This window comes from Panicum hallii, chromosome 7 (genome assembly GCF_002211085.1).
Source record: "Panicum hallii strain FIL2 chromosome 7, PHallii_v3.1, whole genome shotgun sequence".
Lineage (NCBI taxonomy): Eukaryota > Viridiplantae > Streptophyta > Magnoliopsida > Poales > Poaceae > Panicum > Panicum hallii.
The window spans coordinates 1,247,002-1,271,509 of record NC_038048.1 but is presented as its reverse complement, the minus strand read 5'-3'; the positions used below and the strand labels follow the sequence as shown (position 1 = coordinate 1,271,509).

General features: G+C 49.6%; 1 protein-coding gene and 1 long non-coding RNA gene across 2 annotated transcripts; both read left to right on the top strand.

The window, feature by feature from the left end:
- Positions 1 to 1,286: 1,286 nt before the first annotated feature.
- Positions 1,287 to 2,611, top strand: LOC112901521. The gene is made up of 2 exons (XR_003230315.1): positions 1,287 to 1,471; positions 1,559 to 2,611. It is a non-coding gene; the product is annotated as an uncharacterized LOC112901521 (long non-coding RNA).
- Positions 2,612 to 6,372: 3,761 nt separating this feature from the next.
- Positions 6,373 to 6,810, top strand: LOC112899430. Its single transcript, XM_025967904.1, has one exon. It carries the CDS (start codon positions 6,373 to 6,375, stop codon positions 6,808 to 6,810), a length of 438 nt encoding a protein of 145 aa, XP_025823689.1.
- Positions 6,811 to 24,508: the final 17,698 nt, after the last annotated feature.

The window sequence follows — 24,508 nt, the reverse complement described above, 5'->3', positions numbered from 1 at the left end:
TGCACTCAATCATGGTGCATTATAAAATTAAATTAAAATATATTCCACTTACTTATATTTTCTAAATGAAGGGTCCATTTTGTATATGGCACCGGGGCCTCGAAATCTTAGGTAAGGCCCTGCGTGGGTGATGCGAGATGCGCTGTGAGATGATGAACTCTGAACCTGAGGAGTAAACTGGGATTCTCTGGTTATAATCTGTACTTAACAAGCGGCCTTTCACTTTATTAAGGCTGATGCTAAGGTACGTACTAGGTACGCGAACAGCTGGGTCAACGCGGTTATTACAAAACCAGCCGGGGTTCTCTCTCATGTTCGCTTTGCGTTTTTTCCCCCTCCCATCGATCTGTGATGAGAAATATTGAAAAACATTCAGGAGGAGGAGATTCGCCTCAGCGCAAGCTGTAACAACAAAATAGAAGCTCTGACTGACACAACCTCTCGTGAGAAAGGATTTGACTTGCGATTCATCGGAAGCTGACCTTTTTCTTTTTCCTAAGCTCTTTTCAGGTAGTACTACTACTCCTGCATGGATGATGAAGCAACGGGTGCTCATGATCTGATCGATCCAGCTGGTAGTGAGTGAGTGAGTGGCCAGGTAGGAGCGTGTTTAGGTGGGGATGGTGACCTTGGATTCCGGTGGTCAAACCATTCAGACGTGGTGTGGTGGTACTAGCACGCGGCTTCTCTCTCCTTGCTGGGTCTGGGATGGGTCGGTGCTTTGCTCCCCTACGTGCTGGCCACACACACATATATATATAAAATTTATTCTACACACGCTTGTAAGTTACTCCTACATATATATTTCATGATATAAGGCGTATATGACCCAACAAAAAGTATGTACAGATGTATATGATTATACTAGACCATCTGTGATGGTATATACTTCAAGTATGTGACAACCATGGAGTATATGGACATACTCATTTTTATATACTAGTACTAATATATAATTATTATATATTTAAAAAAAGGGATGCTTTTGAATATTTCGTACATATCCCTTTGAAGTTTCTTAGAATTAGTACATGAACATACTCAAAGTGATAAATGAGTACGTAGACATACGCATGGTATTATAGATAAAATTTATCATATATATATATATAGACCCACATGTTGTCTATTTCTATTTAGCTCATAGTGTACTGAACAGTATTCAATGCACCGGACAAGCGCCGTCCGTGAGCCGGCTAATCCGGTGTCTACTACTCAGACTGTAAAATCCTCTTAGTATTTACTCTCGAATGGCCAAATTCGGACCACCATCCTGCAACCGTAGCGCAATAAATAGCTAGCATTTTTCCCTCAGCGCTGTTATTCCGGGTTCTTCACCTTCCTCTATGAGGTGGCTCTAGGCGATTTCAATCTAAAATGATGGCTCAGCAGCGCAGATCGACGATGGGTCCAGTGATGGGTGTGACCCGTCTCATGGGCTATTCCCCGGGCGTCCCTCCGCCGGTGATCGGTAGGTTTGCCCCCATCCGTACTCCTCCTCCAATTTCCAATCTGCATGTGCACAGATTGTTAGAGAAATTCATGGTTTCCCCGTTAGCTTCATGTACAGATGCACCGCGAGGATAAAGCCCCATCATCTTCCTCCACGGCATCTGGTGGTGCACGTGCTCCTCGACAGCACTGGTGCGGGTAAGCTTTGATCTATTGTTGCTCTTGATGGATCGGATTAGTCAAATGAAACTGCGTCGGTTGTGCGATGAAGTAGAAGTAGCAGCTAGAACAGGGAGGAAAGAGAAACCACATAATCACTCACAAATGCCGGATCTGAATCCTTGAGTTGATTTCAGACGCAGGTTCCTACTTCCTCAGGCAGCACGATGACTAGCCCCGTGCTTGAGTTCTAACTGTGAAGGCAATTTCACTAATACTTGGCAGATGCATGCTAGAGTAGTATTTTTTTATAATTTTTAGAGTAGTATCTTTTATAATTTTTAGAGTAGTATTTTGTTCATATTCAAGTAGTATTTTCACAACTTTGAGTAGTATTTTTTCATAAATCATAGTAGTATTTTTTCTTATCCAAGTAGTATTTTCCACAATTTAGAATAGTATTTTCATTATGTTGAGTAGTATTTTTTATAATTAGAGTAGTATTTTTTGTAATTTATAGTAGTTCATAATATATGAATCATGCGACCATGTGGTCATGCTGCGACACAACAGCACGACCACTTCAGCAGTCCATAAGATGTCGTACTCTCATTGTTATAATTCTGCAAGTAATTAGTCACTTTTGGTTTTCTTTTCTTGTAAGCTAAGCCGATAGGATGAACTATTGAGCTAACCAATTTGTGCTCTCACGGAATGGAATTTGGGCTTCAAGAAACCAAAGCTGAAGTGGTGCATTATTGCTGTTGTAGCGGAGGAATAGAGGAAGGCAATAACTTAAAAGAAAAATGAAGTTAGTTAAATATTTTGTTTGCTATTCTGAGTCGTCAAATGCTTACTTTCCTATTGTACAAACAACTAGTGATTCGCGGGATGCAATTTGTAATACTAGCACATATTTACAGAACATGTATGATTCACTTTGAGTATAGTTCTTATATGGTCCACGTATAAACAAAAGTTTGGTGTTTAAGACCTCTAATTTGATTGTTACGTGACGGGTCCAGGGACCCGGGGTCCCAGCGGGCCCACTTCCTGCTGACCAGCCCAAGGAAGCACCAGGAACGAGCATCCACCCGCATGGGCAGCGACTCCATCCAGGCCGCCTCGGCCCATAACCCCGACCGACAGCTCGGTCGGGATGGACCGGGCCTATGTCCCTGACTGGAACACGATCGGAGGCCGGAGCCGTACCGCGGCTCCGACTTAGGGCTCCAACCGGGCTCCGCCTTACACGTGCCAACCTCTCCGACTGGAACGGCTAGTCGGACTGCCGACCCTCGCATACCCGCGGGTCCCAGGAACAGGGGCGGAAGATAAGGATGAGCCCCGGAGTCAACTTGTCATACAAAGCCAACCGCTCTCGTCACAAGGGTCATAGTCCCCACTGCTATGGCAGCAGGGGGGCACTATTCCACTTGCCTGTCCTCGCGAGGGGACGGGGCACGACGCCATCATGATCCAGCAGGCACGCCTCCACCACAGTGACGAGGCGTGGCGCTAGGGATGGAGCATGACTGTTGTACCGTACTCATCAACACACACCCTCCCTCCGACCGGGGGAGGGCTCGGCGCACTGGAACAGGACAAGATGGCTACTCCACGACGGCGAACTTGGATGGTGGTCACCGGAAAGCTCAGACTAACCGGGTTGGCAGCCCCGACTGATGGAGTTGACGATCCCGATCGGCGAAGCGTGAAACTCTCTCTCTCTCTCTCTCTCTCTCTCTCTCTCTCTCTTTCTCTCACCTTTCTTCTACCTGTAGATACCCTGTAATGGAGACCCCCCTTAGACTATAAAAGGGAGGATCCCCTGTAGGATGAAAGGAGGAGATCTGATCCGATCCGACTAGAGCAATCTTCTACTCAAAAGCTTGTAACTTCCCAAACTCTCTCGAGCACCTGGGCTCAAGCAATACAACCGACCGACCGTAGAGCACTTTGCCTGAACTAGTATAAATCTTGAGTCATTATGTGCTAGGCCAGATCCAATCACAGCACGGCATACATGTTCGAGTAGGTTTAGCTGTCGGCCATTTTTGGAACAGCTTGGCGCCGTCCGTGAGGAAGAAGTTGTGCATTCATCATCCTGGCGATCGGATGGTCTTCGTCTCCGACACCTCCAGCATCGTGAGCCTAGGTGACACGGTTCGCTTCGGCTCACTGAAGTTTCCCATGGCCCCGCGTGCTGGGCTGTGGGTGCCTCCCATCTTCGCTCCCTTTCAGGCTTTCCGCTTCGGAAGCCTGGACTTCATCGCCGATCATCTCGGCACGCTGCGCCTCCGAGTGGAGGCTGCGCCTCTTATGTTGCTCGAGGGAGACACTCCCTCGGCCGACCCGCTGGGCTACCTCGACGCTGTGGCGCTCGCTCATAGAATGGAGCTCATGCTCGGTGCCAATCCCTCAGCGAGGGATGTGGACATAGTTCTATTCTTGCTGAGCAACGTCTTTCGTCAGCTCTTCGGAGGGACCCCGCCGTCCCCACCGCGCTTGCCACATGGCCACTTCCTGTTTGGCCTCGCGAATGCCGCAATTGCGTACACCAGGGAGCTCCAGAAGGTCATGCCGACACCACCCCGCGTGACTGAGTTCGTGGGCATGACAGGGTACGATCCTGCCTCATCGCACAACCTCTTTTTCGATGATGACCTCTTGAGCGAGGGCTCTAGTGCTGGTGACCTGTCATCCTCTAGCTGTCCCGTGCTGTGAGAATGTGCCATGGTGGATGTGCAAGGGAAACTGTCAGCCCCAGTGGAAACCGAGGACATGCACAGCCCGCAGGACCTGCGTGCGTAGGCCTTGGCCAACGCTCAGGCGCACACCAAGGACTTACGCCAATAGCATCAGCACTAGCCACCACTCGTGTCAGGGCACCACCAGCACCTCCCCGACTGAATGCTCGTGATGCTACAGGCGGTGAGCAGGCGCGCGCCTGACAGGTCCAACAGGCCATCGTCACGGACGCTAATGGTCCCTTGCAGTTTGCATGGGTCGGCTAGAACATCGCCGCCGCAGCGATGCTCCTGCGCAATCTACCCGAGCCTATGGATCCTTAGCAGTAGGAGCTCAACCGCAGCATCCGGACGCTGGTGGAGCACGCTGCCGTGCAGCAGTCGGAGAGCTCCATCTCGCGCCATCGGCATGCGGCCTCCTCCCCGGTCGGGGGAGCAGGCTCGTAGTAGCTGAACCCTTCGGTCCACCAGCAATAGGGACGTCAGCCCCAGGCAAGCCGCAGCACCACGGCTACGCCTCTCCCCAGTCTAGCGTCTGCCCCACAGCGCCCACCGGTATGCAGCTGAGTTAGCCCCAAATACAACGCACACAGCGTCATCCACTCGTGGCAACAAGCCCGCCACAATGCCTACATTGACTGAATGGCACGCAAACGCGGCCGACGCCCACCAATCGGAAGAGGAGTGTGATGAGGCACCCTCCAGGCGTGGCGGCCGACCATGCAATCGGGTCAGTGACCGGAGCTCCAGTCCGGATGGCCCGGGCCCATGGGCTTTTGATTATCACATCCAGAAAGCGCCCTTCCCGCCGCGCTTCCGACTGCCCACCAACATCACCAGGTACACTGGGGAAACGAACCCTACTATATGGCTAGAAGACTTCTGGCTCGCCTGTCGGGCCGGAGGGGCGAATGATGACTACTTCATCATCCAGTATCTCCCCATCTGTGTCTGGGAGCATGTTTGCGTGTGGCTCGAATTCCTACCATCTAACAACATCCATAGTGGGCGGAGCTCAAGAAGGTCTCATCCGAAACTTCCAGGGGATGCATGTGCGTCTCAGAAACTCCTGGGACCTCAAGAGCTGCAAGCAGGAGCCTGGTGAGTCCCTGGGAGACTACATCCGCAGGTTCTCCAGGCAGTGCAACTCCCTCCCCGATGTCGTTGACGCAAACATCGTTAGCGCGTTCCTCACGGGGACCACCTGCAAGTCCCTCGTTCACAAGCTCGACTGTCGAAAGCCGCGCATCACCCGCGAGCTCCTGGACATCACCATGAACCACGCCTCCGGCGAGGAGGCTGTCAGGGCGGTCTTCGTTGTTGGCCGAACCATAGGCAAGGCCAAGCGGGAGGTATAGGATGAGGGCCCCTCCTCAAGGCAGAAGAAGAAGAAGAAGAAGAAAAAGCACCGGCATCACCCCAACACCAACACTGTCGTGGTGGCCGACCGTGCGGGCAAGGGACAGCGCAACGGCCATTTTGAGCAGCTCCTGGAGAAGCCATGCACCAACCACGGTTATCCCGTCAAGCACAAGCTCAAGGACTACGAGCTCCTCAAGCGTATACTGGGCCAGCCCAGCAAGCGCAAGGGCGGGGACCGCGACAAGGAAGCACCCAAGGATAAGGAAGTGCCGGCCAAGGACGTGAGCGGCTTCCTTGACCTGGACAACTGCCTCATGATCTTTGGAGGTCCGGAAGATGACTGCACCAAGCATCAGCACTGGGTCCGACTCAGAGAGGTATGCGCCACCAAAAGCTCCATCCCCAAATTTCTCCATTGGTCGAGCACTCCAATCACTTTTGATAGTGCTAACCATCCACCTAATGTTCCACGACCTGGGAGCTAGCCGCTCCTCATTGACCCCATTGTGGGCAACTAGCACTTGACCAAGATGCTTACGGATGGGGGCAGCAGTCCCAACATCCTGTATGTTGTGATCCTCGACACCATGGGCATCACGCGGTCCAAGCTCCCCACCTCCATCTTCACTTCCTTAGGATGGTCCCGGGCATGAGAGTGTACCCCCTGGGAAACATTGAGCTGTCGGTCACATTCGGCGACTGCTGCAACTTCCTCACTGAGACCCTAATCTTCAAGGTGGTGGATTTTGAGGGATCGTACCACACCATCCTCGGGCGTCCATGGTACACCAAGTTCATGGAGGTCCCCAACTACACCTCCCTCAAGCTGAAGACGCCAGAGCTGAACGGCGTCATCATGGTGAGAGGCTCCTTCGAGCAGGCATACGCATCTGGTCGCAAGCACTTCGAGCTCGCCTCCACCATCGCCAACTCCGTCGAGCTCCAGAAGCTTCACCAGACGGTGACGGAGGACGCTTCCAACACCAACGGGCCAACTTTGTCCAGCACCTTCCACCCGACTGAAGACACCAAGCCGATCGGAGTCGACCCCAATGGCCCTACCAAGACTGTGTGGATTGGGGCCTAGCTACCGGCCAAATAGGAAAGCGCGCTTGTTGACTTCCTATGCGCCAATCGGGATGCCTTCCCATGGAAGCCCTCTGACATGTCAGCATTCCGAGGGAGGTCATCAAGCACGAGCTCCACATCAGGCCGGGTTCCAAGCCCATGCACCAGTGCTTGCGCCGTTTCAATGATGAGAGGCGCAAGGCCATAGGCGATGAGATCGCCAAGCTCCTGGCAGCCGGCTTCATTAAGAAAGTGCATCACTCTGATTGGCTTGCCAATCCCGTCCTTGTAAAAAAGATGAATGGGAAATGGAGAATGTGTGTTGACTATACTGGCCTTAACAAGGCATGTCCTAAGGATCCTTTTCCTTTGCCACGTATGGATCAGATAGTTGATTCCACGTGGGGATGCAAAATCCTCTCTTTTCTGGATGCCTACTCGGGCTATCACCAGATCATGATGAAAGAGTCGGACCAGCTCGTGACCTCTTTCATCACCCTATTCGGCACGTGCTGCTACGTCCCTATGCCGTAATGCTTAAAAAATGCTGGTGCCACCTACCAGCGTTGCATGCAGAAATGCTTCGCCGATCAGATCGATCCGCCTCGGCAGCCCGACCCGCTCGAGCCGCCGAAGCTCATAGTCGCTGTCTACGTGGATGACATTGTGGTGAAAGCGCCTCACGCAGATGATTTGATCACCACGTTGGACACCACGTTTGCTAACCTCTGGAGGTTTAGCATCAAATGGAATCCTAAAAAATGCACTTTCGGGGTTCCAAAGGGTAAGCTACTCGGATACATAGTGTCCGAGCGAGGCATCGAAGCCAAGCCTGAAAAAATCACGGCCATCACGAAGATGGGCCCCATACATAACGTTAAAGGCGTGCAGCGGCTCACTGGCTGTTTGGCCGCCCTCAGTTGGTTCATTTCCCAACTGGGCGAGCGGAAAATGCCCCTCTATAAGCTCCTCAAGAAGTCGGACACGTTCGTCTGGACAGAGGAGCCCAGCAAGCCTTGAACAACCTTAAGGCGTTACTGACCTCGGCTCCAGTACTTGTCACTCCTGAGTGATGCGAACTGCTCCTACTCTACCTCACGGCGACCACCCACATGGTCAGCGCCACTCTCATAGTCGAAAGGGAGGAGTCGGGTCAGGCGCTGAAGGTTTAGCGTCCGGTGTACTTTGTCAGCGAGGTACTCACCGAGAAGGCCTACTACACGTAGGTGCAGAAGCTCTTGTTCGCCATGCTTATGGCGACTAAGAAGCTGCAGCACTATTTCATCAATCACGAGGTGCTGATCTCACCCAAAGGGAACAAGCTCCGTCTGGTGGTAGATCAAGTCTTGAAGAGTCCAACTATGAAATTCCCCTCTTGGACGCCTACTGCCAAGAGGTGCACAAGCTGGAGGACAAATTCTGAGGAATCAAGCTGCGTCACGACCCGCGGAAGGAGAACAACGATGCCAATTCACTCACCAAGATGGTGGCCTAGCAAGATCCCACTTCCAGCAGGGTCTTCGTCAATGACCTCCACACACCCTCGATCCGGGTCAAGCAAGACCCACCTTAGAAATAGTCTGACCCGGCACCCGGGGGCCATGGTCTGGTGCCTCCTGACCGGGCGCCCCCCGACCAAGGGCTCAGGGCCCCCCGATTGCATCGCGGTGTAGACCACAGCTCCCACAGCTGATGCAGCGGCCGCTAACTCCGCTGATTGGAGGGCGCCCCTTCTAACTTACCTCCTAGACGAGGTCCTCCCGGCTGATCAAACCGAGGCACGGAGAATTGCCCGACGCACCAAGACATATGTCATCATTGACGATGAGCTTTACAAGCGCAGCCCATCCACGGTGGGAATGCTGATTAAATGCATCCCGATCCAACAAGGCAAGGAGCTCAGCTGGCATCTGCGGGCACCATGCGGCCCGCGATCACTGGTTGGAAAGGCCTTTCTTTAGGGTTTTTACTTGCCGACTGCATTACTCGATGCAGTGGAGGTCGTCCGCATTGCAGGGGTGCCAGTTCTACACCCGACAGACCCATCTGCCAGCGCAGGCGCTTCAGACCATCCCCCTCACCTGGCCGTTCATGGTCTGGGGTCTCGACATGGTCGGGCCTCTCAAAAAAGTCTCTGGCGGCTTTACCCACCTTCTTGTCGTAGTGGACAAGTTCACCAAGTGGATTGAGGCAAAACCGATCATCAAGCCCAGCTCCCAAGAAGCCGTCAAGTTTTTCCTGGACATCGTCTATCGATTTGGTGTGCCCAACACCATCATCATAGACAATGGGACCAACTTCACGGGCAAGAAGTTCTTGGATTTCACTGACGGGTATGGGATCAGGATCGACTGGGCGTCGATCGGACACCCGTGCACCAATGGGAAGGTGGAGAGGGCGAATGGCATGATCCTCCAGGGTCTCATGCCTCGCATCTTCGACTAGCTTAACAAGTTTGCTGGACGGTGGTTCCAGGAGCTCCCAGTCGTCCTCTGGAGCCTAAGGACAACTCCCAATCGGTCCATAGGATTCACCCCATTCTTCGTAACATACGGGGTGGAAGCCATGATACCCTCTGACTTGGACCATGGCACCCCAAGGGTCAAGGCCTTCGATCCCGACTGAGCCGTGGAGGCTCAGCAAGACGTGGTCAACCTATTGGAGGAGGTGCGTGAGACAGCCTTGGTCCGCTCCGCTTCCTACCAGCAAACTCTTCGTAGGTATCACGAAAAGAAGGTCCAGGGAAGAACCCTTGAAGTCAGCGAGTTGGTGCTACGGACGGTGCAGTCGATGAAAGACGCACAATTAATTATCGCTGAAATCTCTCTCTCTCTACTCCTCTCTATTGCATCCAAGTGTTAACTCCCTCTGAATTCTCTCATACTATAAATAGTATTGGTCAACATTGTGAATTAGGGATTAAATGCATATCCTGCAATCATGTTTCAATTTTGCATGGATGCAATCTCTCTCTCTCTCAAACATGCATGCAAGCTTAACTACACCTGAAATCCCTCTACCTCTTGATTCCACACATCTCTTGTGCATCAGCATTAACATACATGTATGCATGCAGGATCTGCATATGGCCATAGGGGCCAAGACCATGGTGCGGTTGTACAGTCCGTCCAATAAATTCATCATCTAGTCACTCTTCGCCTGAAATCCCTGAATCACACGCCCTAGAATCCCTCCCTTTCTAATTGTAATTTTGTATGCGCGTGCAGGAACATAAAAGCTCGTGCAGACCGTCTGCATGCACAAAAAATACTGATTACCACATGTCAGAGGAAATCTCCAGCCGGGTGGCAGAATGCACCCGCCTAATCCTAGTTAAGTAAGAGTTTGGGGGAGACCTAGGAGCGCTTGATCGATGGGCGGATGAATACAGGAAAGACACAAGGATTTTAGAGTGGTTCGGGCCGCCGGAGCGTAATACCCTACGTCCACTTGGGTGTGTATTGCTTGAGAAAGCTTGGGAGCTTGTCTATGAGACCTTTGATGGATGTCCCTTTCTAACGAGTATACTCTCCCTTTTATAGACCAAGGGGAGTGCTTACACAGTGCGGGGCCCCGACAGGTGGGCCCGGCCAACAGGGGCCTGTTCTACGAGAGATATGGAGATCTTCATCTCCAGCTCCTCTCGATCAGGAAGTTGATGTGCGTATCTACAGCCAAGATATGGCCGTATGCCGCCTTGCCGGCATAGTGTCTGCTGTCAGTGTTACCCAACAGTGGAAGCCGTGCGGTCACTGTTGGGCCAGGACCCTCTGACAGACGAAGAAGCAGCACTGACCCTGCCGCGCCGTCGCCTCCGCGCGCACTGTTGTGGCGCACGCCTCAGCACACCTGCAGCAGGCCATCATTACTCACGCGCGCGGTGCCGTGATGTGACTAGACGCCGTCTGCCCGCGCACAGAGCACAGTGACGCGCCGCCTTGGTAACAGACGGGCTTACCGTGGTGTCAGTTGGGCAGACCATGCTTTGACTGGGGCGCGCACAGCCCACCTACCCGCATTTAATGCGGTTGTTGGGCTGGCGTCCCGCGGAGGGCCTTCTGCCACGGGCACGTGGCATGGCCGACCCAGGAGTCACCACCTTGGTGGCACGTGGTGGCGCCGGACCCCTTCCCGGAGGAAATAGGGGGGTTTGGGCCCCCGAGGCAAGTTGGAGAGATAGGCCTATAGGGGTCTGGCTCCCACATATGGCGGCACCGGACCCCCTGGGGGGTCCGGGCCTGTGGAGGGCATCCCCAAGTAACTTGCCCTCATGGGCACGTGGGGGGCGCCGGACCTATATGAGCTCAGGGGGAGGTCCGGAGACCACGGTCCCAGCTGTCAGGTCCGGACCGTACGCCACGTCTCCCGGAGGACAAGGGTGAGGCCTTGGAAAACCCTATGACCACCAGGCTGGACACTCTAGTAGAAGGTACCTCTGTCTGTATGTACCGACACCGCACATGGTGGCAGGGTGCCGCAAGTGAAGATCGTCTGAGCATGAGACGAGATATGAGAAAAAGAAGACGGCTGGGGCAGCTTTGGCCGCGGCCGCTAGCCCCCTTGAAGTACGCCATGCAAAAACAATCCCATGTATGCAAAATCTGACATTCAAACATTTTTACGGTTACAACATGAAAACGTAAAAATGAACGCCGTACGCGCTGGATACTTATTTCTGAATATACGCATATAGAAATAGGTACGAGCACGTGTGTAGAATAGATTTATCCTATATATATAATGTTATTATTATCAATTGAGATGGTGCTGGGGCCACCTTCCGATGGCGTACGCCGCCGGCGACAGGCCGGCCGGTGTGGTCTAATTCCATCGGCGGCGACGGCGAGGCACCTCCTAGTCCCAACATCAAGCTACTATGTGCTAGTGGTGTTTACTAGTTATGTGTACATTATTAGCAAGGATCAGGAAGCGACAGAGCGGCTTCTCCTAGCCAAATTTGTTTCATGCATGCATGGATTTGTAGTAGTTTTGGAATTCTTTAATTTGCTACTAAATAAAGCAGGCACGATCTCTTGCTAGTTTCTTGTCGGTCTTGTCTTGGGCCCTATTCCGTGTACGGACACACGCAGGCACGCACGCTATACCTTCCCTCCCTCTGGACGAGGAACCCCCTGACAGATGCTAGCAATATATATACCACTAAACCACTCAAGTTAGTCAACCGGCGGAATTTGTGTTAAAGAAAAGAGACAAAAAAATAACGGTCCATAAAACAATAGGTTAATGCATGTAGTACAAGTGGCTGGTACATACAGCCGCCCTATTGAATTCGTTTTTGTTCATAAACAAATAAAATGGAATAAAGGGATTGGCATGATGACCCAGATGGATCGCATCGCATCGCTTTCAATTCGTCAAATGGGACTCATCACATGCATGGTGTCAAGTCAGCATCGCTCTCCTCTCGTGTGGTTTTTGACCAGCCGCCGGCTAGCCATTGCCAACTGCGTCCTGTCTGCACATGGAATAATCCGAATCCAACAATGCTAAGCTAAACTAGCTACTGTTCTATAACTGCAAATAAAACCACACCGTATGAAACTCAGAGTTTGAGATTTTCCTCCACACGTTGTTTTCTTGCAAATGCCAATTCATATAGTCGATTTCATCGAGAGAAAAAAAACCTAACCACCCGAGTGCGCACATGTTTAACCAAGTAAACCTATTTTAAGGATGAAGTTGTAGGGCAACAAATAGCAGCTAGAGCTATTTTTAGGAACGGGTAATGCGCCGTCCTTGAAAATCAATTTCCAGAGGTGGGTCATGCCATGACCCACCCCATAAATCATTTTCTAGAAAATAAAAAAATTAAAAACAGTAAAATAAAAAATAAAAAGTATTCCGGCCAACCAGCTGCCGCCTCCACGAGCCCCTGTGCTGTCGAGGTGTAACTTCTTTGACGAAATATGCATACTTACATCATCCGGGGTTCGAACCGCATACCTCAAGCCTTACACGTACCTTTCTCAGGCTACCTCGCGCTCTATAAGGTATGCTATTCTTTTATATTAACTCTGAAATTGATCTGTACGGACGCCATCACCCGCCCATAGAAAATAAATAAAAAAAGTAAAACTTCTACAGTATGGTTATTGTGAACTATAGATAAAAAAAATGCCATGTATATTTCAGTGTATATAAAGGTTAGCATTGTGAAAAACTTAAAGTATGACTTGAGTTGTATGAGATACTACATAGTCATAGCCATACGTAAGGTACAACTATTAAATGATCCTGTGATTTTAAAAGATCTTAAATGAATAATGTATAAACTATAAAGTTTTAGATTTTACCACTACAACTTTGATAGGGAAGCTACTTTATATCCGAGGTTGTTTGAAGAAAAAATTAGAACTTCTAGATTTTAAAATTAGAGAAACTATAATTATTTTTTGGACCATTAAATGACCTTAGATGAAAAGGTTATCAACTACAAAGTTTTAGATCTCGTCATTCTCTACAATTTTTATATAAAGTCAAAACTTCATCCGAGATCATATGAAAAATTATGATTTTTTTACGTGCGACCATTTGTAGGAGCGGGTCATGCCACCACCTGCACCTGAAAATCATTTCTAGAGGCGGGTCACGCCATCACCCGCCCTAGAAATACCATTTAATTTGCAGGGTAGGTGATGACATCACCCGCTTCTAAAAATACTTTTCTAGGGGCAGTTTAGATGTTACTGTAACCGCGCTCTATTTGTAGAAGCGGATACCTTTTGATCAGCCAAAAAAATAGACATTCCTACAAATTATTTTTTATAGTGTAGGTACGCATGCACCGCTAGCTAGCTTCTTACAACAAGCAAGCCTTCCTTTCTGCCGCGGCCCCTCAGCTTGCATTGGAGTATAAGTTAGAAGCATATATATAGGACGCAGGGTGAGGGAATTGATCTATTCGGTACATATATACATTGCTTGTTAGCGTTGCTAGTTTAATTTCTTGTCTCTCTCTCGCTTGTGTTGGACCCTCCATATATATTCCTTCCCTCCTAAATCCTAGCTAGGTCCTAGCTAGGGATGCAAGTTATACTTATTTTGGATCAATGGATCGATCTAAAAATTTAATAAAATAAACTAGAATGGTAGTGTGCGTAATTATTTAGTTGACCCATAAAACACCATTAGATACCCACTTACATCACTACTTCGAGCTTACGATGCCGTACGTGACGGCAGTGTCAGATCCGGGACTACGGGACTGTATATATAACGTAGTTCATACAGGAATAGGGGATGTGACATACCTTATCTGTGTTGTACTCTACTCGCATGCGAAGTAGGACTAGCCGATACAGAAGGAAGCTACTCGAGTTGTACTCGAGTACGTTTCCTAGGCTAGTGTCGGACTAGGATTCATATAACCCTATCATTCTGGATATATAAGGGCGGGCAGTGACCTCCTCAAAACACATCAACACCCAAGGCAATACAAACCACCAAACAGGACATAGGGTATTACGCACATCGCGGCCCGAACTTGTCTAAACCTTGTGTTGCTTGCACCTTCGAGTTCCTGATCTTGACGTCACCCTACCTAAAACTCACCACCTTGGGTATACCTCTCGGTGGGCAGGCAGTAAAACACTGACAGCTGACGCGCCAGGTAGGAGTGCGCATCGAAGATCCACCGGCGAACTCGATAGCATCGTTCAAGTTCACCAGTGTCGTGCCCCCCTGGGCATGACGTTCGTTTTCGGCTTGTTGATCTGCGTCGCAGACGGCGCGGGCGATTTCCGTCCATTCACCATCGACATCATGAAGCCAAAAACTCTCGCAGCAAGTTTTCATAGCGAGCTCGACGAGTTCGTTGACAATCTCGATGACTTGTTGACCCATGGCTCCGCCAGGAAGATCGTGGAGGAGTCCGTTTTCAACGCGACTCCGCCCCGTGCTGCAACGACCCATGGCTCCAATCTGAGGACTTGCGTAGCCGATCACGACTCGGTCTACGCAATTCGGCCACTGAATTTCAGGAGGCCAACAATTCTGAGTCCCTCTCCGCATTGGAAAAGGACTTGGACCTTTTTCTCCAAATCGGAAAACCCGAAGCCACCACACGTCGGGGGGCTGTGGGTTGCCTTGGTGACAATGGTCTGGCAATGGTATGATAATCACCTCCACTCCAGAAGGCCGTTTCGTGCATTGGAGAGGCATGAAACTCTCTGATTTACTCGAAGATGAAGACCGACTCGTGGCACACCTCGAGCCCTTGCCTTTTCAGGAGGGCAAGCCATTAGCCACCATGGCAGAAGAATCGACCGAGCTAGTCGAAGCAAGCTCCGACGAACTCATATCACGTCAAGTGTTGATGGCAGAAGAGGGCGAGGATGATGGCATCTCACCCAACGAAGCACTTGACATGATATCCGAACACGAGGCCATAGTCAACGCCGGTGACGAAAATGACACCGAGCGTGAGGCACGAAGGGCCAGGAACAGAGCCCACGCAGCCCAGCGAAGGAGGGTCAACGAGCGCATGCGATCTATGCATCGTGAGCTAGATGACAAATTCGCCGCCGTGAGCGAGCGGGGCTTCAGAACCCCCATGGCTAACATCGCCAGGATAACTGCCATACTCGAACGCAGCAACGATCCAATCCTGCGCCAAGCACTTCGCTATGCGCAAAGAGCATGGATCCAGCTCGATCGACAAAACTCGGGGTCAACCATTGGAGCAGAGCACATGGGTGAAAGCCGCAGCCAGGATAACAGTCGAACGGCAGGCGGCCATCTTCAACATCAACGAAGCACTAATAACGAGAACGCTCGTGGAAGTCAGGCCACTAGCGGGAGGTAGCAGCCACCTCCAGGAGGCAACCCGCAACAATCTAATCATCCTAACCATCGGAATCCTCAAGAAGACCTGCGCCAAAAAATCAATGAAGGACGCGATGCGCGATCCATAATTGATTCCAGACATAGAGAGCGTGATGTAGCCGATCCAGAGGGTACTGATTGCAGTGATCGCTTTCCAGCGTTCACAGCACGGTTTAGCAGTTACAAGTACCCTGAGGGCTTCAAGCCGATTGGGATCACTAAGTACGATGGCAAATAAGTTCCTCAGCAATGTCTACGATGTTATTCTACCGCCATAGAAGTCGCAGGAGGCTCCAACATCACCAAGGTCGTCTATTTCCCGATGGCTTTGGACCCTGCGCCGCTCACATGGTTGGAGAACCTCAGCAACAACTCGATCGACTCCTGAGAGCTCAAGAAAGTCTTCATCGACAACTTTCAGGGGGCGATCGCCCGCGCAGGTACTCGTCATGACCTTGCTCAGTGTAAACAGGAACACAGCAAGCTCCTACGGTCATACACACATTGTTTCTTCGACGTGCGAGCCACCATTGCGAACATCTTGGAAGAGGACATCATCGACTGCTTCTACAATGGCCTCACCGACCCAGGCATTTATAGAGACTTTGGGTGGAACAGACCAAAAACTGTTGCAGGACTTCGTGACATGATGCACGATTGGTCCGAGCAAGAGGAGAAGATGCATGAGCGGTTCCTGAGGTAACAAATGACAACTCTACCAACAAGAGCTAGCAGGACTACTCGGGTTCATCCCGAAAGCGCAGGCCAGACGACCTCGTCGTGGCTGTGGATCGTCCTTCGCGAGGCAGGAAGACAACAATGCAGGAGGAGTTCAAAAAACTCTTGCAGAAGAAATGCCAATGGCATCTAGGTGCCAATCATGCGGCAATTGATTGCTACCACCTCCGGAGGACATTCAGCAATCCCAGTAGCAACAAGAAGAAAAAGTCAACGGATAAAGAGCCCGAAGAGGACGACCAAGGGGACAAATCGCACAACGGAAGTTCCAAGATGCCTCGAAAACCATCAACGTCATCTTCGGAGGTGACGAAGAGTTCAGTTCCAGGAGGGAACAGAAACTGCTACTTCGAGAAATTATATCCGTCGAGCTGGCGGTACCACAACCACTCCGGTGGTCGGAGGTCCCCATCTCGTTCTCACGAGACGATCAATGGACCAGCTTTTTGGAGCCCGGCAAATTCCCCCTGGTGCTAGACCCGGTGGTGGCAGGGGTCAAGCTCACCAGAGTACTCATCGACGGCAGAAGCGGTCTCAACCTCATCTTCGCCAGCACGTTGAGAAAGATGGGCTTGGACTTAACGGACATCCTCATCCCAAGAAAGTCTCCCTTCTACGGCATTGTCCCAGGCAACACAGCGCATCCACTTGGCACAATGGTCCTTCCAGTCACCTTCGGCACGAGGGAGAGCTACCGTACCGAGTTCATCAAATTCGAAGTTGCCAACTTTGAATCTTCATATCATGCCATACTGGGCAGGCCGGCACTGGCCAAATTCATGGCAGTGCCGCACTATGTTTATTTACTTCTCATGATGCCAGGATGAAGTGGGGTACTCACTCTCCGAGGCAACTTGAAGAAGTCGTATGACTACAACCAGGAAGCTATCCAGTACGCTTCGACTACACGTGTGCCAGATGCTTCAGGAGAGATACTCGTGGCTGCGCAACAACTCTCCCAAGCCGGGCTGGAAATCCCAATGAGGAAAGCAAGCACATCGAGCATCCAGTCGACCGGTGATGTGGCCCTCAAGATGATCCAACTCCAGGAAGGCGACTCATCTAAGACAAGACCACTGTCATCGGTGCAGGCTTAAGTGAGAAATAGGAAATCGCGTTCGTCAGTTTCCTTTGGGCTAACCGAGACATATTCACGTGGAAACCAGCGGATATGCCAGGGGTGCCCAGGGAACTGATCGAGCATAGCCTAAATGTATACACACAAGCTGTGCCCAAAAAGCAACGCCTTCACAGGTTTGCTCAAGACAAACGAGAGGCAATCAAAAGGGAAATAGCTAAACTCCTCGTGGCTGGCTTCATTAAAGAAGTAATCCATCCAGAGTGGGTAGCTAATCCCGTCCTTGTAAAGAAAAAGAACAATGAATGGAGAATGTGCGTTGACTACACCGATCTCAATAAGCATTGCCCAAAGCACCACTTCGGGCTACCGCGCATTGATCAAGTTGTTGACTCGATGGTGGGTTGCGTACTCCTCTGTTTCCTTGACTGCTATTTGGGGTACTACCAAATCGCGCTCAAGGAGGAAGATCAAATAAAGACCATGTTTATCACCCCGTTCGGGACATATGCCTACAAAACTATATCTTTTGGGTTAAAAAACACTGGTGCAACCTATCAACGCGCAATTCAAATGTGCTTCGCCGATCAGCTGAATCGGAATGTTGAGGCCTACGTGGATGACGTGGTCATCAAGACCAGGAATCCCGAAGACCTGATCACAGACTTGGAAGAAACGTTCAACAGCTTACGAAGGTTTTGATGTGTAACATTTAGGTATTTAGAATTTTAAACAATAGATCTTAGTGTTAAGTGTGCATGTTTGATTTTGTTTAAGTGTGTTCAAATTGAGGTGCAAAGGGAAAAAGGGTGTTTATGTAATTTTGGAAAATATAGGCCCTTTAGTGCTAATTGGGTAAGAATGGGAGGTAGCATCAAAACCTAGGAAAAATATAACACTAGGTGTCAAATTTATATCACCATAGGAAAGAAAATGCAATAGATAGGTTAAATCCTAAGAAAAATAGGTCTTTATATGAAAACAGGGACCTAGATGTGATTAATGTAAAAACATGGGTCCTTTTATGCAAAATTGTTGAAGTATAACTTAGGGCCAAAATGTTAGAATACAAGTCATCATGAAATTGCATGAAAACTTGCAAATGTGTCCAAAATTACATGAAATCTACTTCAGTAAGGACAAAAGTAATTCAAATACAACCTTTGTTCAAAATTTAACATGTAAAGCAATAAGCTTTGGTTTTTGAACTTGAACCCTAAATCAATGTTGTAGGGTTTGAAAAACACTACAACTTTTATTTTGGGCATTTCTTCATTAGACTGTTGGATTAGTTGGAAATTTTGCTTTACCGAAAGGCCCCTAGAATCTTTTAGTTTTGCACATAGGTCCTTCAGACCCCCCCATTCCTTCTTCCTCCTCTGGCACGCGCTGCTCTGCTCTGCCCCCCCTGCCGCCGGTGCAGGGCACCTTGCCGCCGCCGCTGTGCCGCCGTTGTCGCTCCACCTCCTGCTTGGTCGACCTCCACGCGTCCCTCTCCCCCTGCCCCGGTCCTATTTTCCCTCCTCGCTGTCCTCGTTCGCACGCGCCACGGCTGCCCGGACCCCTGCTCGGCCGCCACCTCGCCGTCGCCGTGGAGAGCCCGCTGCAGAACCCCAGAACCTTATCTCTCGCGCGCACGAACACTACAAGGGCTCCTACATCCCGTTCCCCTGGTTCTTCTGCCAATTCCCGAACTCCAGACCCAAGCTCCACTGCTGCCCCCTCTTCTTCCACTCCGGCGACTCCTGCTCGTCGTGGGCAGCCACGGTCGACCACCCATTGCTCCCACCGACCCCCTAACCAGCTTCTCCAACCTCTGCTTGAGCTCCCCAGCCCCCAGTAGCTCTCCAATTTCGGCCGGAGCACCGTCGCCGACGCCCGCCGTCCGCCGCCGTCTCCTACTCGCCGTGGACAGCTCACCTCAGCCATCCCCGCACCACGACAACCCCTCAGCCAGTTCCCTTTCGATCTCGTGAAGCTCTACGACCCCTCAATTGGTCCCCTAGTGCACCACACCAGCTCCCCGACGTGTGCCGGCGATCTCCACCCGCCGCCGCTTTCTGCTCGCCGTGGAGCACCCCTCTCCGACCCTCCTCGATCCCAATTACCTCTACCCCGAGCTTCTCCACACCGCCCTGAAGCTCCCCGACCATTTCCTCACCACCCCCGACCACCGGAGCACTGCCCCGCCGTTCACCTCCGCCGCCGGCCGCACTGCCCTTGTCGCGCCGCCGCTACAGGTCATCCCGACCCGATCCCGAGCGTCCACAGGTGCGCAAGAGCCTTGTGATGCTTCCACGCCCCTTTCCCCTCGCCGCCGGCGATCGCCATCGCCGGAACTGGCCGGTCAAACCCCTGCCTCCCTCTCTGACCACGGCCAGGGACCACGGGTTGGAAGACTCAAAAGCCCAGGGGGCTGTCTGCAAAGCCAAGACTCATAGGAATAGTGCCATAAGGACCCTTGTGTTATTTGTGCTGCAGATTTTGAAATTCAACAGCAATTCAAGGAAAAATCATAAAAATGCAAACTAAAATTTGTTGGATTTGTTATTCTAAGATCTACAACTTTCCTTATAGGTTGACTTTCAGTTTCTAAGTGCTCTAATTTAAATGCTAATTTTAAGTAGTTGTAGGCTAAGAAAATGCATAGTAAATAGCAGAAAATGGTAAAAATGTGAAACCAATTGTGTTAGTTTTGTTTTGACATGTCGTACTTAGAAAAAATAATTAGCCTACTGTTTATATAATTTTGTATTGTATAGGTTTAAACTTGAATAAAGCTTATTTGATCTTGTATAATTAATATATGCAATTTTAGATGTTTAAAAATCATGAAAACATTTTAAAATGTTGGATTTGAGTGGTGCAACCTATACGCAAAAAGCCAGGATAAAGTCTTACATGTGTATATAGATCTAAATAATATCTAATAAGTTAGCTTTATTGTTAATTATCCTTGTAGCACAATTCCTATAGAAATAAAATCTTGATAAGTTTACAATGACTTGGAGATAACTTAATCTATAATTGATAAAAATTTCAACCCAATGCTATAGTATTTTATTTGGACATGTTGCCTAATGAAACTAACTAAGTTAATGTACACCCGATAAATGACTGCCCAGTAGAAAGGTAAATGATATGTGTGATAAGTAAATTATATTTTCGTTGGATTGCAACTTTATCGTGAAATAAAATAAAAGTATACGCATCCCTTAAATTATAACTTTGCATATCATATAGACTCGACTACTCTCACCGACGGGGACTCCGAACTAATCCCGGAACAAGGAGTGGAATCAGCTGAAGACCCCGGGAACGCCGTCGGAGATCTAACTGAAGCTCCCAACCAAAGTTTGGAAAACTTTGACACTCCTGCCCCCAACCCCACTCAAGAAGGCAAGCCCCGGACATAACCCCTACTTTATTTACACTGCAATCTATATTTATTTATAACTATCTATGCATTAAGTTCTTAGGCATTGTATGAGAAACCCTAGTTGTATTTTTCTAGGAACCAATGTATTGAACATTAGAACTTAAGTTCGAATAGCCGCTATGCTCATAGGACCGGTAGAAGTTGGGTGATTTCCTGTCACTCGCGCGATATTGGAGTTGCAATGTTTACATTCCTGTAATCACTATAAGGATGACAGACAAGATTTATGTGAAGTATCAGGGTTGAGATGATACCTCATCTATGTTGATGAATTTGATAAGGTCGCAGTGTGTGGTAGCGGTGGTTAAGCGTTTGAAAGTACTAGCAACATGCCGTGAAATATGGTAAGCAGTAAGCCTAGTAACCAATCGGCCCGAGAAGTGGACATACCTCCCACCACCACTCGTATTTGGTTTCTCCTGTTACTCGCTTCGACGTGTAGGAATACGTGTTGCAGGGCAACCAGGAGTACGGTCGTGTAGTCGCTCTACAGGTGTACGTCCTGCACATTGGATGTGCGTATGGTCCTGCAGTCGCTTGTGGTGGCTCTGATCCACGAGTCGAAATGAAAGGCAAATGGTTGCTTCGGAGCAATCGTTGGATGTTCCAAGCATGTGAGTTAGGTTTACCCTTGCAAGGCTGAAATTCGATTCAGGAATCGTCCATTTCTCGCGAAGATTGAGACTGCTTGATCCCTTTGCCACATAGAGTAACAAGAGCAACTTTATGGTTATCAAAGATGATGTTTGGCTAAAGATTCTACCATGCTTGAATAGTTATAGGTGCTTATCTAGAATGATTAATCACATAGAACTTGAAAGCTAAAATTTGAAATTAAGGATCTACTCTTTATTGCTTTTCTGCTGAAAACTCTACCCACAACCATTAAAACCTTCATAAGTCTAGTTACATGGCTAAGTATACCATGAACGGATAAGCCTTGCTAAGTATTAGAATACTTAGTCTTGCCTTGTGACATTTTGTTCAGGTAATCCCCCTGATGACTCTGCTCTGCCTATGCCGTGGCCCTACCCTCTGCCTGATGGTTAGTCCGTGGAGTGGGTCCCGTCCCCGGCCAACATAGACCCTACCGAGTGATATCATGTCAGGGCTAGCATGATATCCGTACCAGCGATGTGTACAGTGACCGTGTTTTAAACTCCGCTGCCATGACTTGAAACCTTGAACTGTTTTGTAATAATTTCCCTCAGTTGGGAACTTATGTTACTTTTGAACACTCAAGTAATATACCTGCCTGTGATGTAAAATGTGATGGCAATTGTATCTCTGGACTCACCTTCGTGCGAGGTACCTTGTTTGATCCTGCATTTGGTGGTTTATCGGGACGTTACATGACAGGCCAAAGGATTACACTGTTTAAAGTGCGTTGGAGCCCTTGAGAGAGGACTTGCGCACTTGAGCCGGTGTAATTCAGGTTGGTTCTGCCACACGATGGAAGCTCAATCCAACAAAGTGCATATTCGGAGTACCATTAGGGAATTTGCTCAGGTTCATTGTCAGCAACCGGGGAATTGAAGCCAATCCTGTGAAGATCACGGCCATCACTGACATGGAGGCTCCAGCCACAATCATGGATGTGCAGAAACTAACAGGATATATGGCAGCCCTGGACAAGTTCATCTCCCGACTCGGGGAGAGAGGACTACCCTTCTTCAAACTCCTGAAGCGCCAAGACAAGTTCTAGTGGACGGAAGAGGCCGAGCGGGCCCTGCAGGATCTGAAACAATACCTACAGTCACCCCCGATTTTCACAGCACCACTGCTGGGAGAAGATCTACTACTTTATATTGCGGCGACAACTCATGTCATCAGCAGTGCCATCATCGTCAAGCGCAGCGAGGAGGGCCATGCGTTTGGAGTGTAGAGGCTTGTGTACTTCATCAGCAAGGTACTCTCCGAATCTAAGGTACGATACCCGGCAGTGCAGAAACTTCTATATGCAATACTGATCATATCAAGAAAGCTACGCCATTACTTCGACGAGTACAAGATCACTGTGATTACGGATTTTCCGTTGGCGGATATTCTACACAGTCAAGATGCCATGGGACGTATATCAAAGTGGGCAGTGGAACTGGGGGCTCTGTCAATCGACTTCAAGCCACGCACTACAATTAAGTCTCAAGCTCTAGTCGATTTTATGGCCGAATGGAGAGAGAACCAAATTCCAACTCCAGTCAACAAGCCAAAGCACTGGACCATGTATTTCAATGGATCTCTTAAGCTTGATGGCGGAGGTGCTCCAGTCCTATTTATCTCCCCAAAAGGCGAACAACTGAAGTATGTCCTCCAGATCCTTTGGGATGTATCCAATAACGAAGCCAAGTATGAAGACTTGCTTGACGGGCTACGTTTGGCGATATCACTAGGCATCAAGCGACTACTTGTATACGGCGATTCACTTCTGGTCGTTCAGCAAGTCAACAAAGAGTGGGACTGCAACAAGGAGACAATGGACGCCTACGTACAAGAAGTGCGCAAGCTGGAAAATAAATTTTCCGGACTGGAGGTTCATCACGTGATACGGGAACACAATGTCGGCGCATATATACTATCCAAGATGGGATCCACCTGTGCACAAGTCCCAGCGGGAGTTTTCATCCAGGAGCTGAAGCAACCATACATCAAGCCCTCACCTCAGATAACCACTGATACCGGTCTTCAGAAGCCCGATCGGGAGGTTATGATGCTCGGGGAGGACTGGAGAGAAACTTACATCAACTTCATTCTGGACCAAAGACTACCAGCAGGGATGGATGCAAAAAGCATAGCGGCAGCTCGTGTCATGCGCAGAAGCAAAGGTTTTGTCCTAGTCGATAATAAACTCTACCGGTGTGGTGCACGATCAGGTGTACTCATGAAATACGTCACGGGAGAAGATGTCTATGACATACTGCAGGAGATACATGAGGGCGTATGCGGCAACCACGCAGCTTCAAGAACGCTAGTTGGGAAAGCATACAGAGCTGGTTTTTGGTGGCCCACCACAGTGTCAGATGCCAAAACTGCCAATTATTTGGCAAGCAATCTCATGTTCCAGCCCACAATCTTATCACCATACCGCCATCATGGCCGTTTATCTGTTGGAGCCTTGATATGATTGGGCCATTTACAATGATGCCAGGTGGTTTCACCCACATATTGGTAGCAATCGACAATTTTACCAAGTGGATCGAGTACAAGCTGATAACCAAGCTCACACCAGATAGAGTCGTTGATTTCATCTCCGACATCCTGCATCGCTTCGGCTTCCCGAATACCATCATCACGAACCTAGGATCAAATTTCACGACTAACCAGTTCTGGGAGTTCTATGAAAATACGTGCATCAAAGTCAAATACGTCTCCGTTGCACACCCAAGAGCCAATGATCAAGTCGAGAGGGCAAACGGCATGATAATCGAGGACCTCAAGAAAAGACTCTATGATGCAAACAACAAGAAAGGCAGAAAGTGGATACACGAGTTGCCACATGTCGTCTGGGGGCTCAGGACTCAGCCGTCCAAAGCCACAGGACAAACACCATTCTTTCTTGTCTACGGCTCCGATGCAATCTTACGTGAAAATCCCCAAGGGTTGAAATGTACAATGAAGGCG

Bases quoted from the DNA above. Each gene is read 5' to 3' on its own strand.
- LOC112899430 (XM_025967904.1), top strand. From the start codon at position 6,373: ATGAGAGTGTACCCCCTGGGAAACATTGAGCTGTCGGTCACATTCGGC.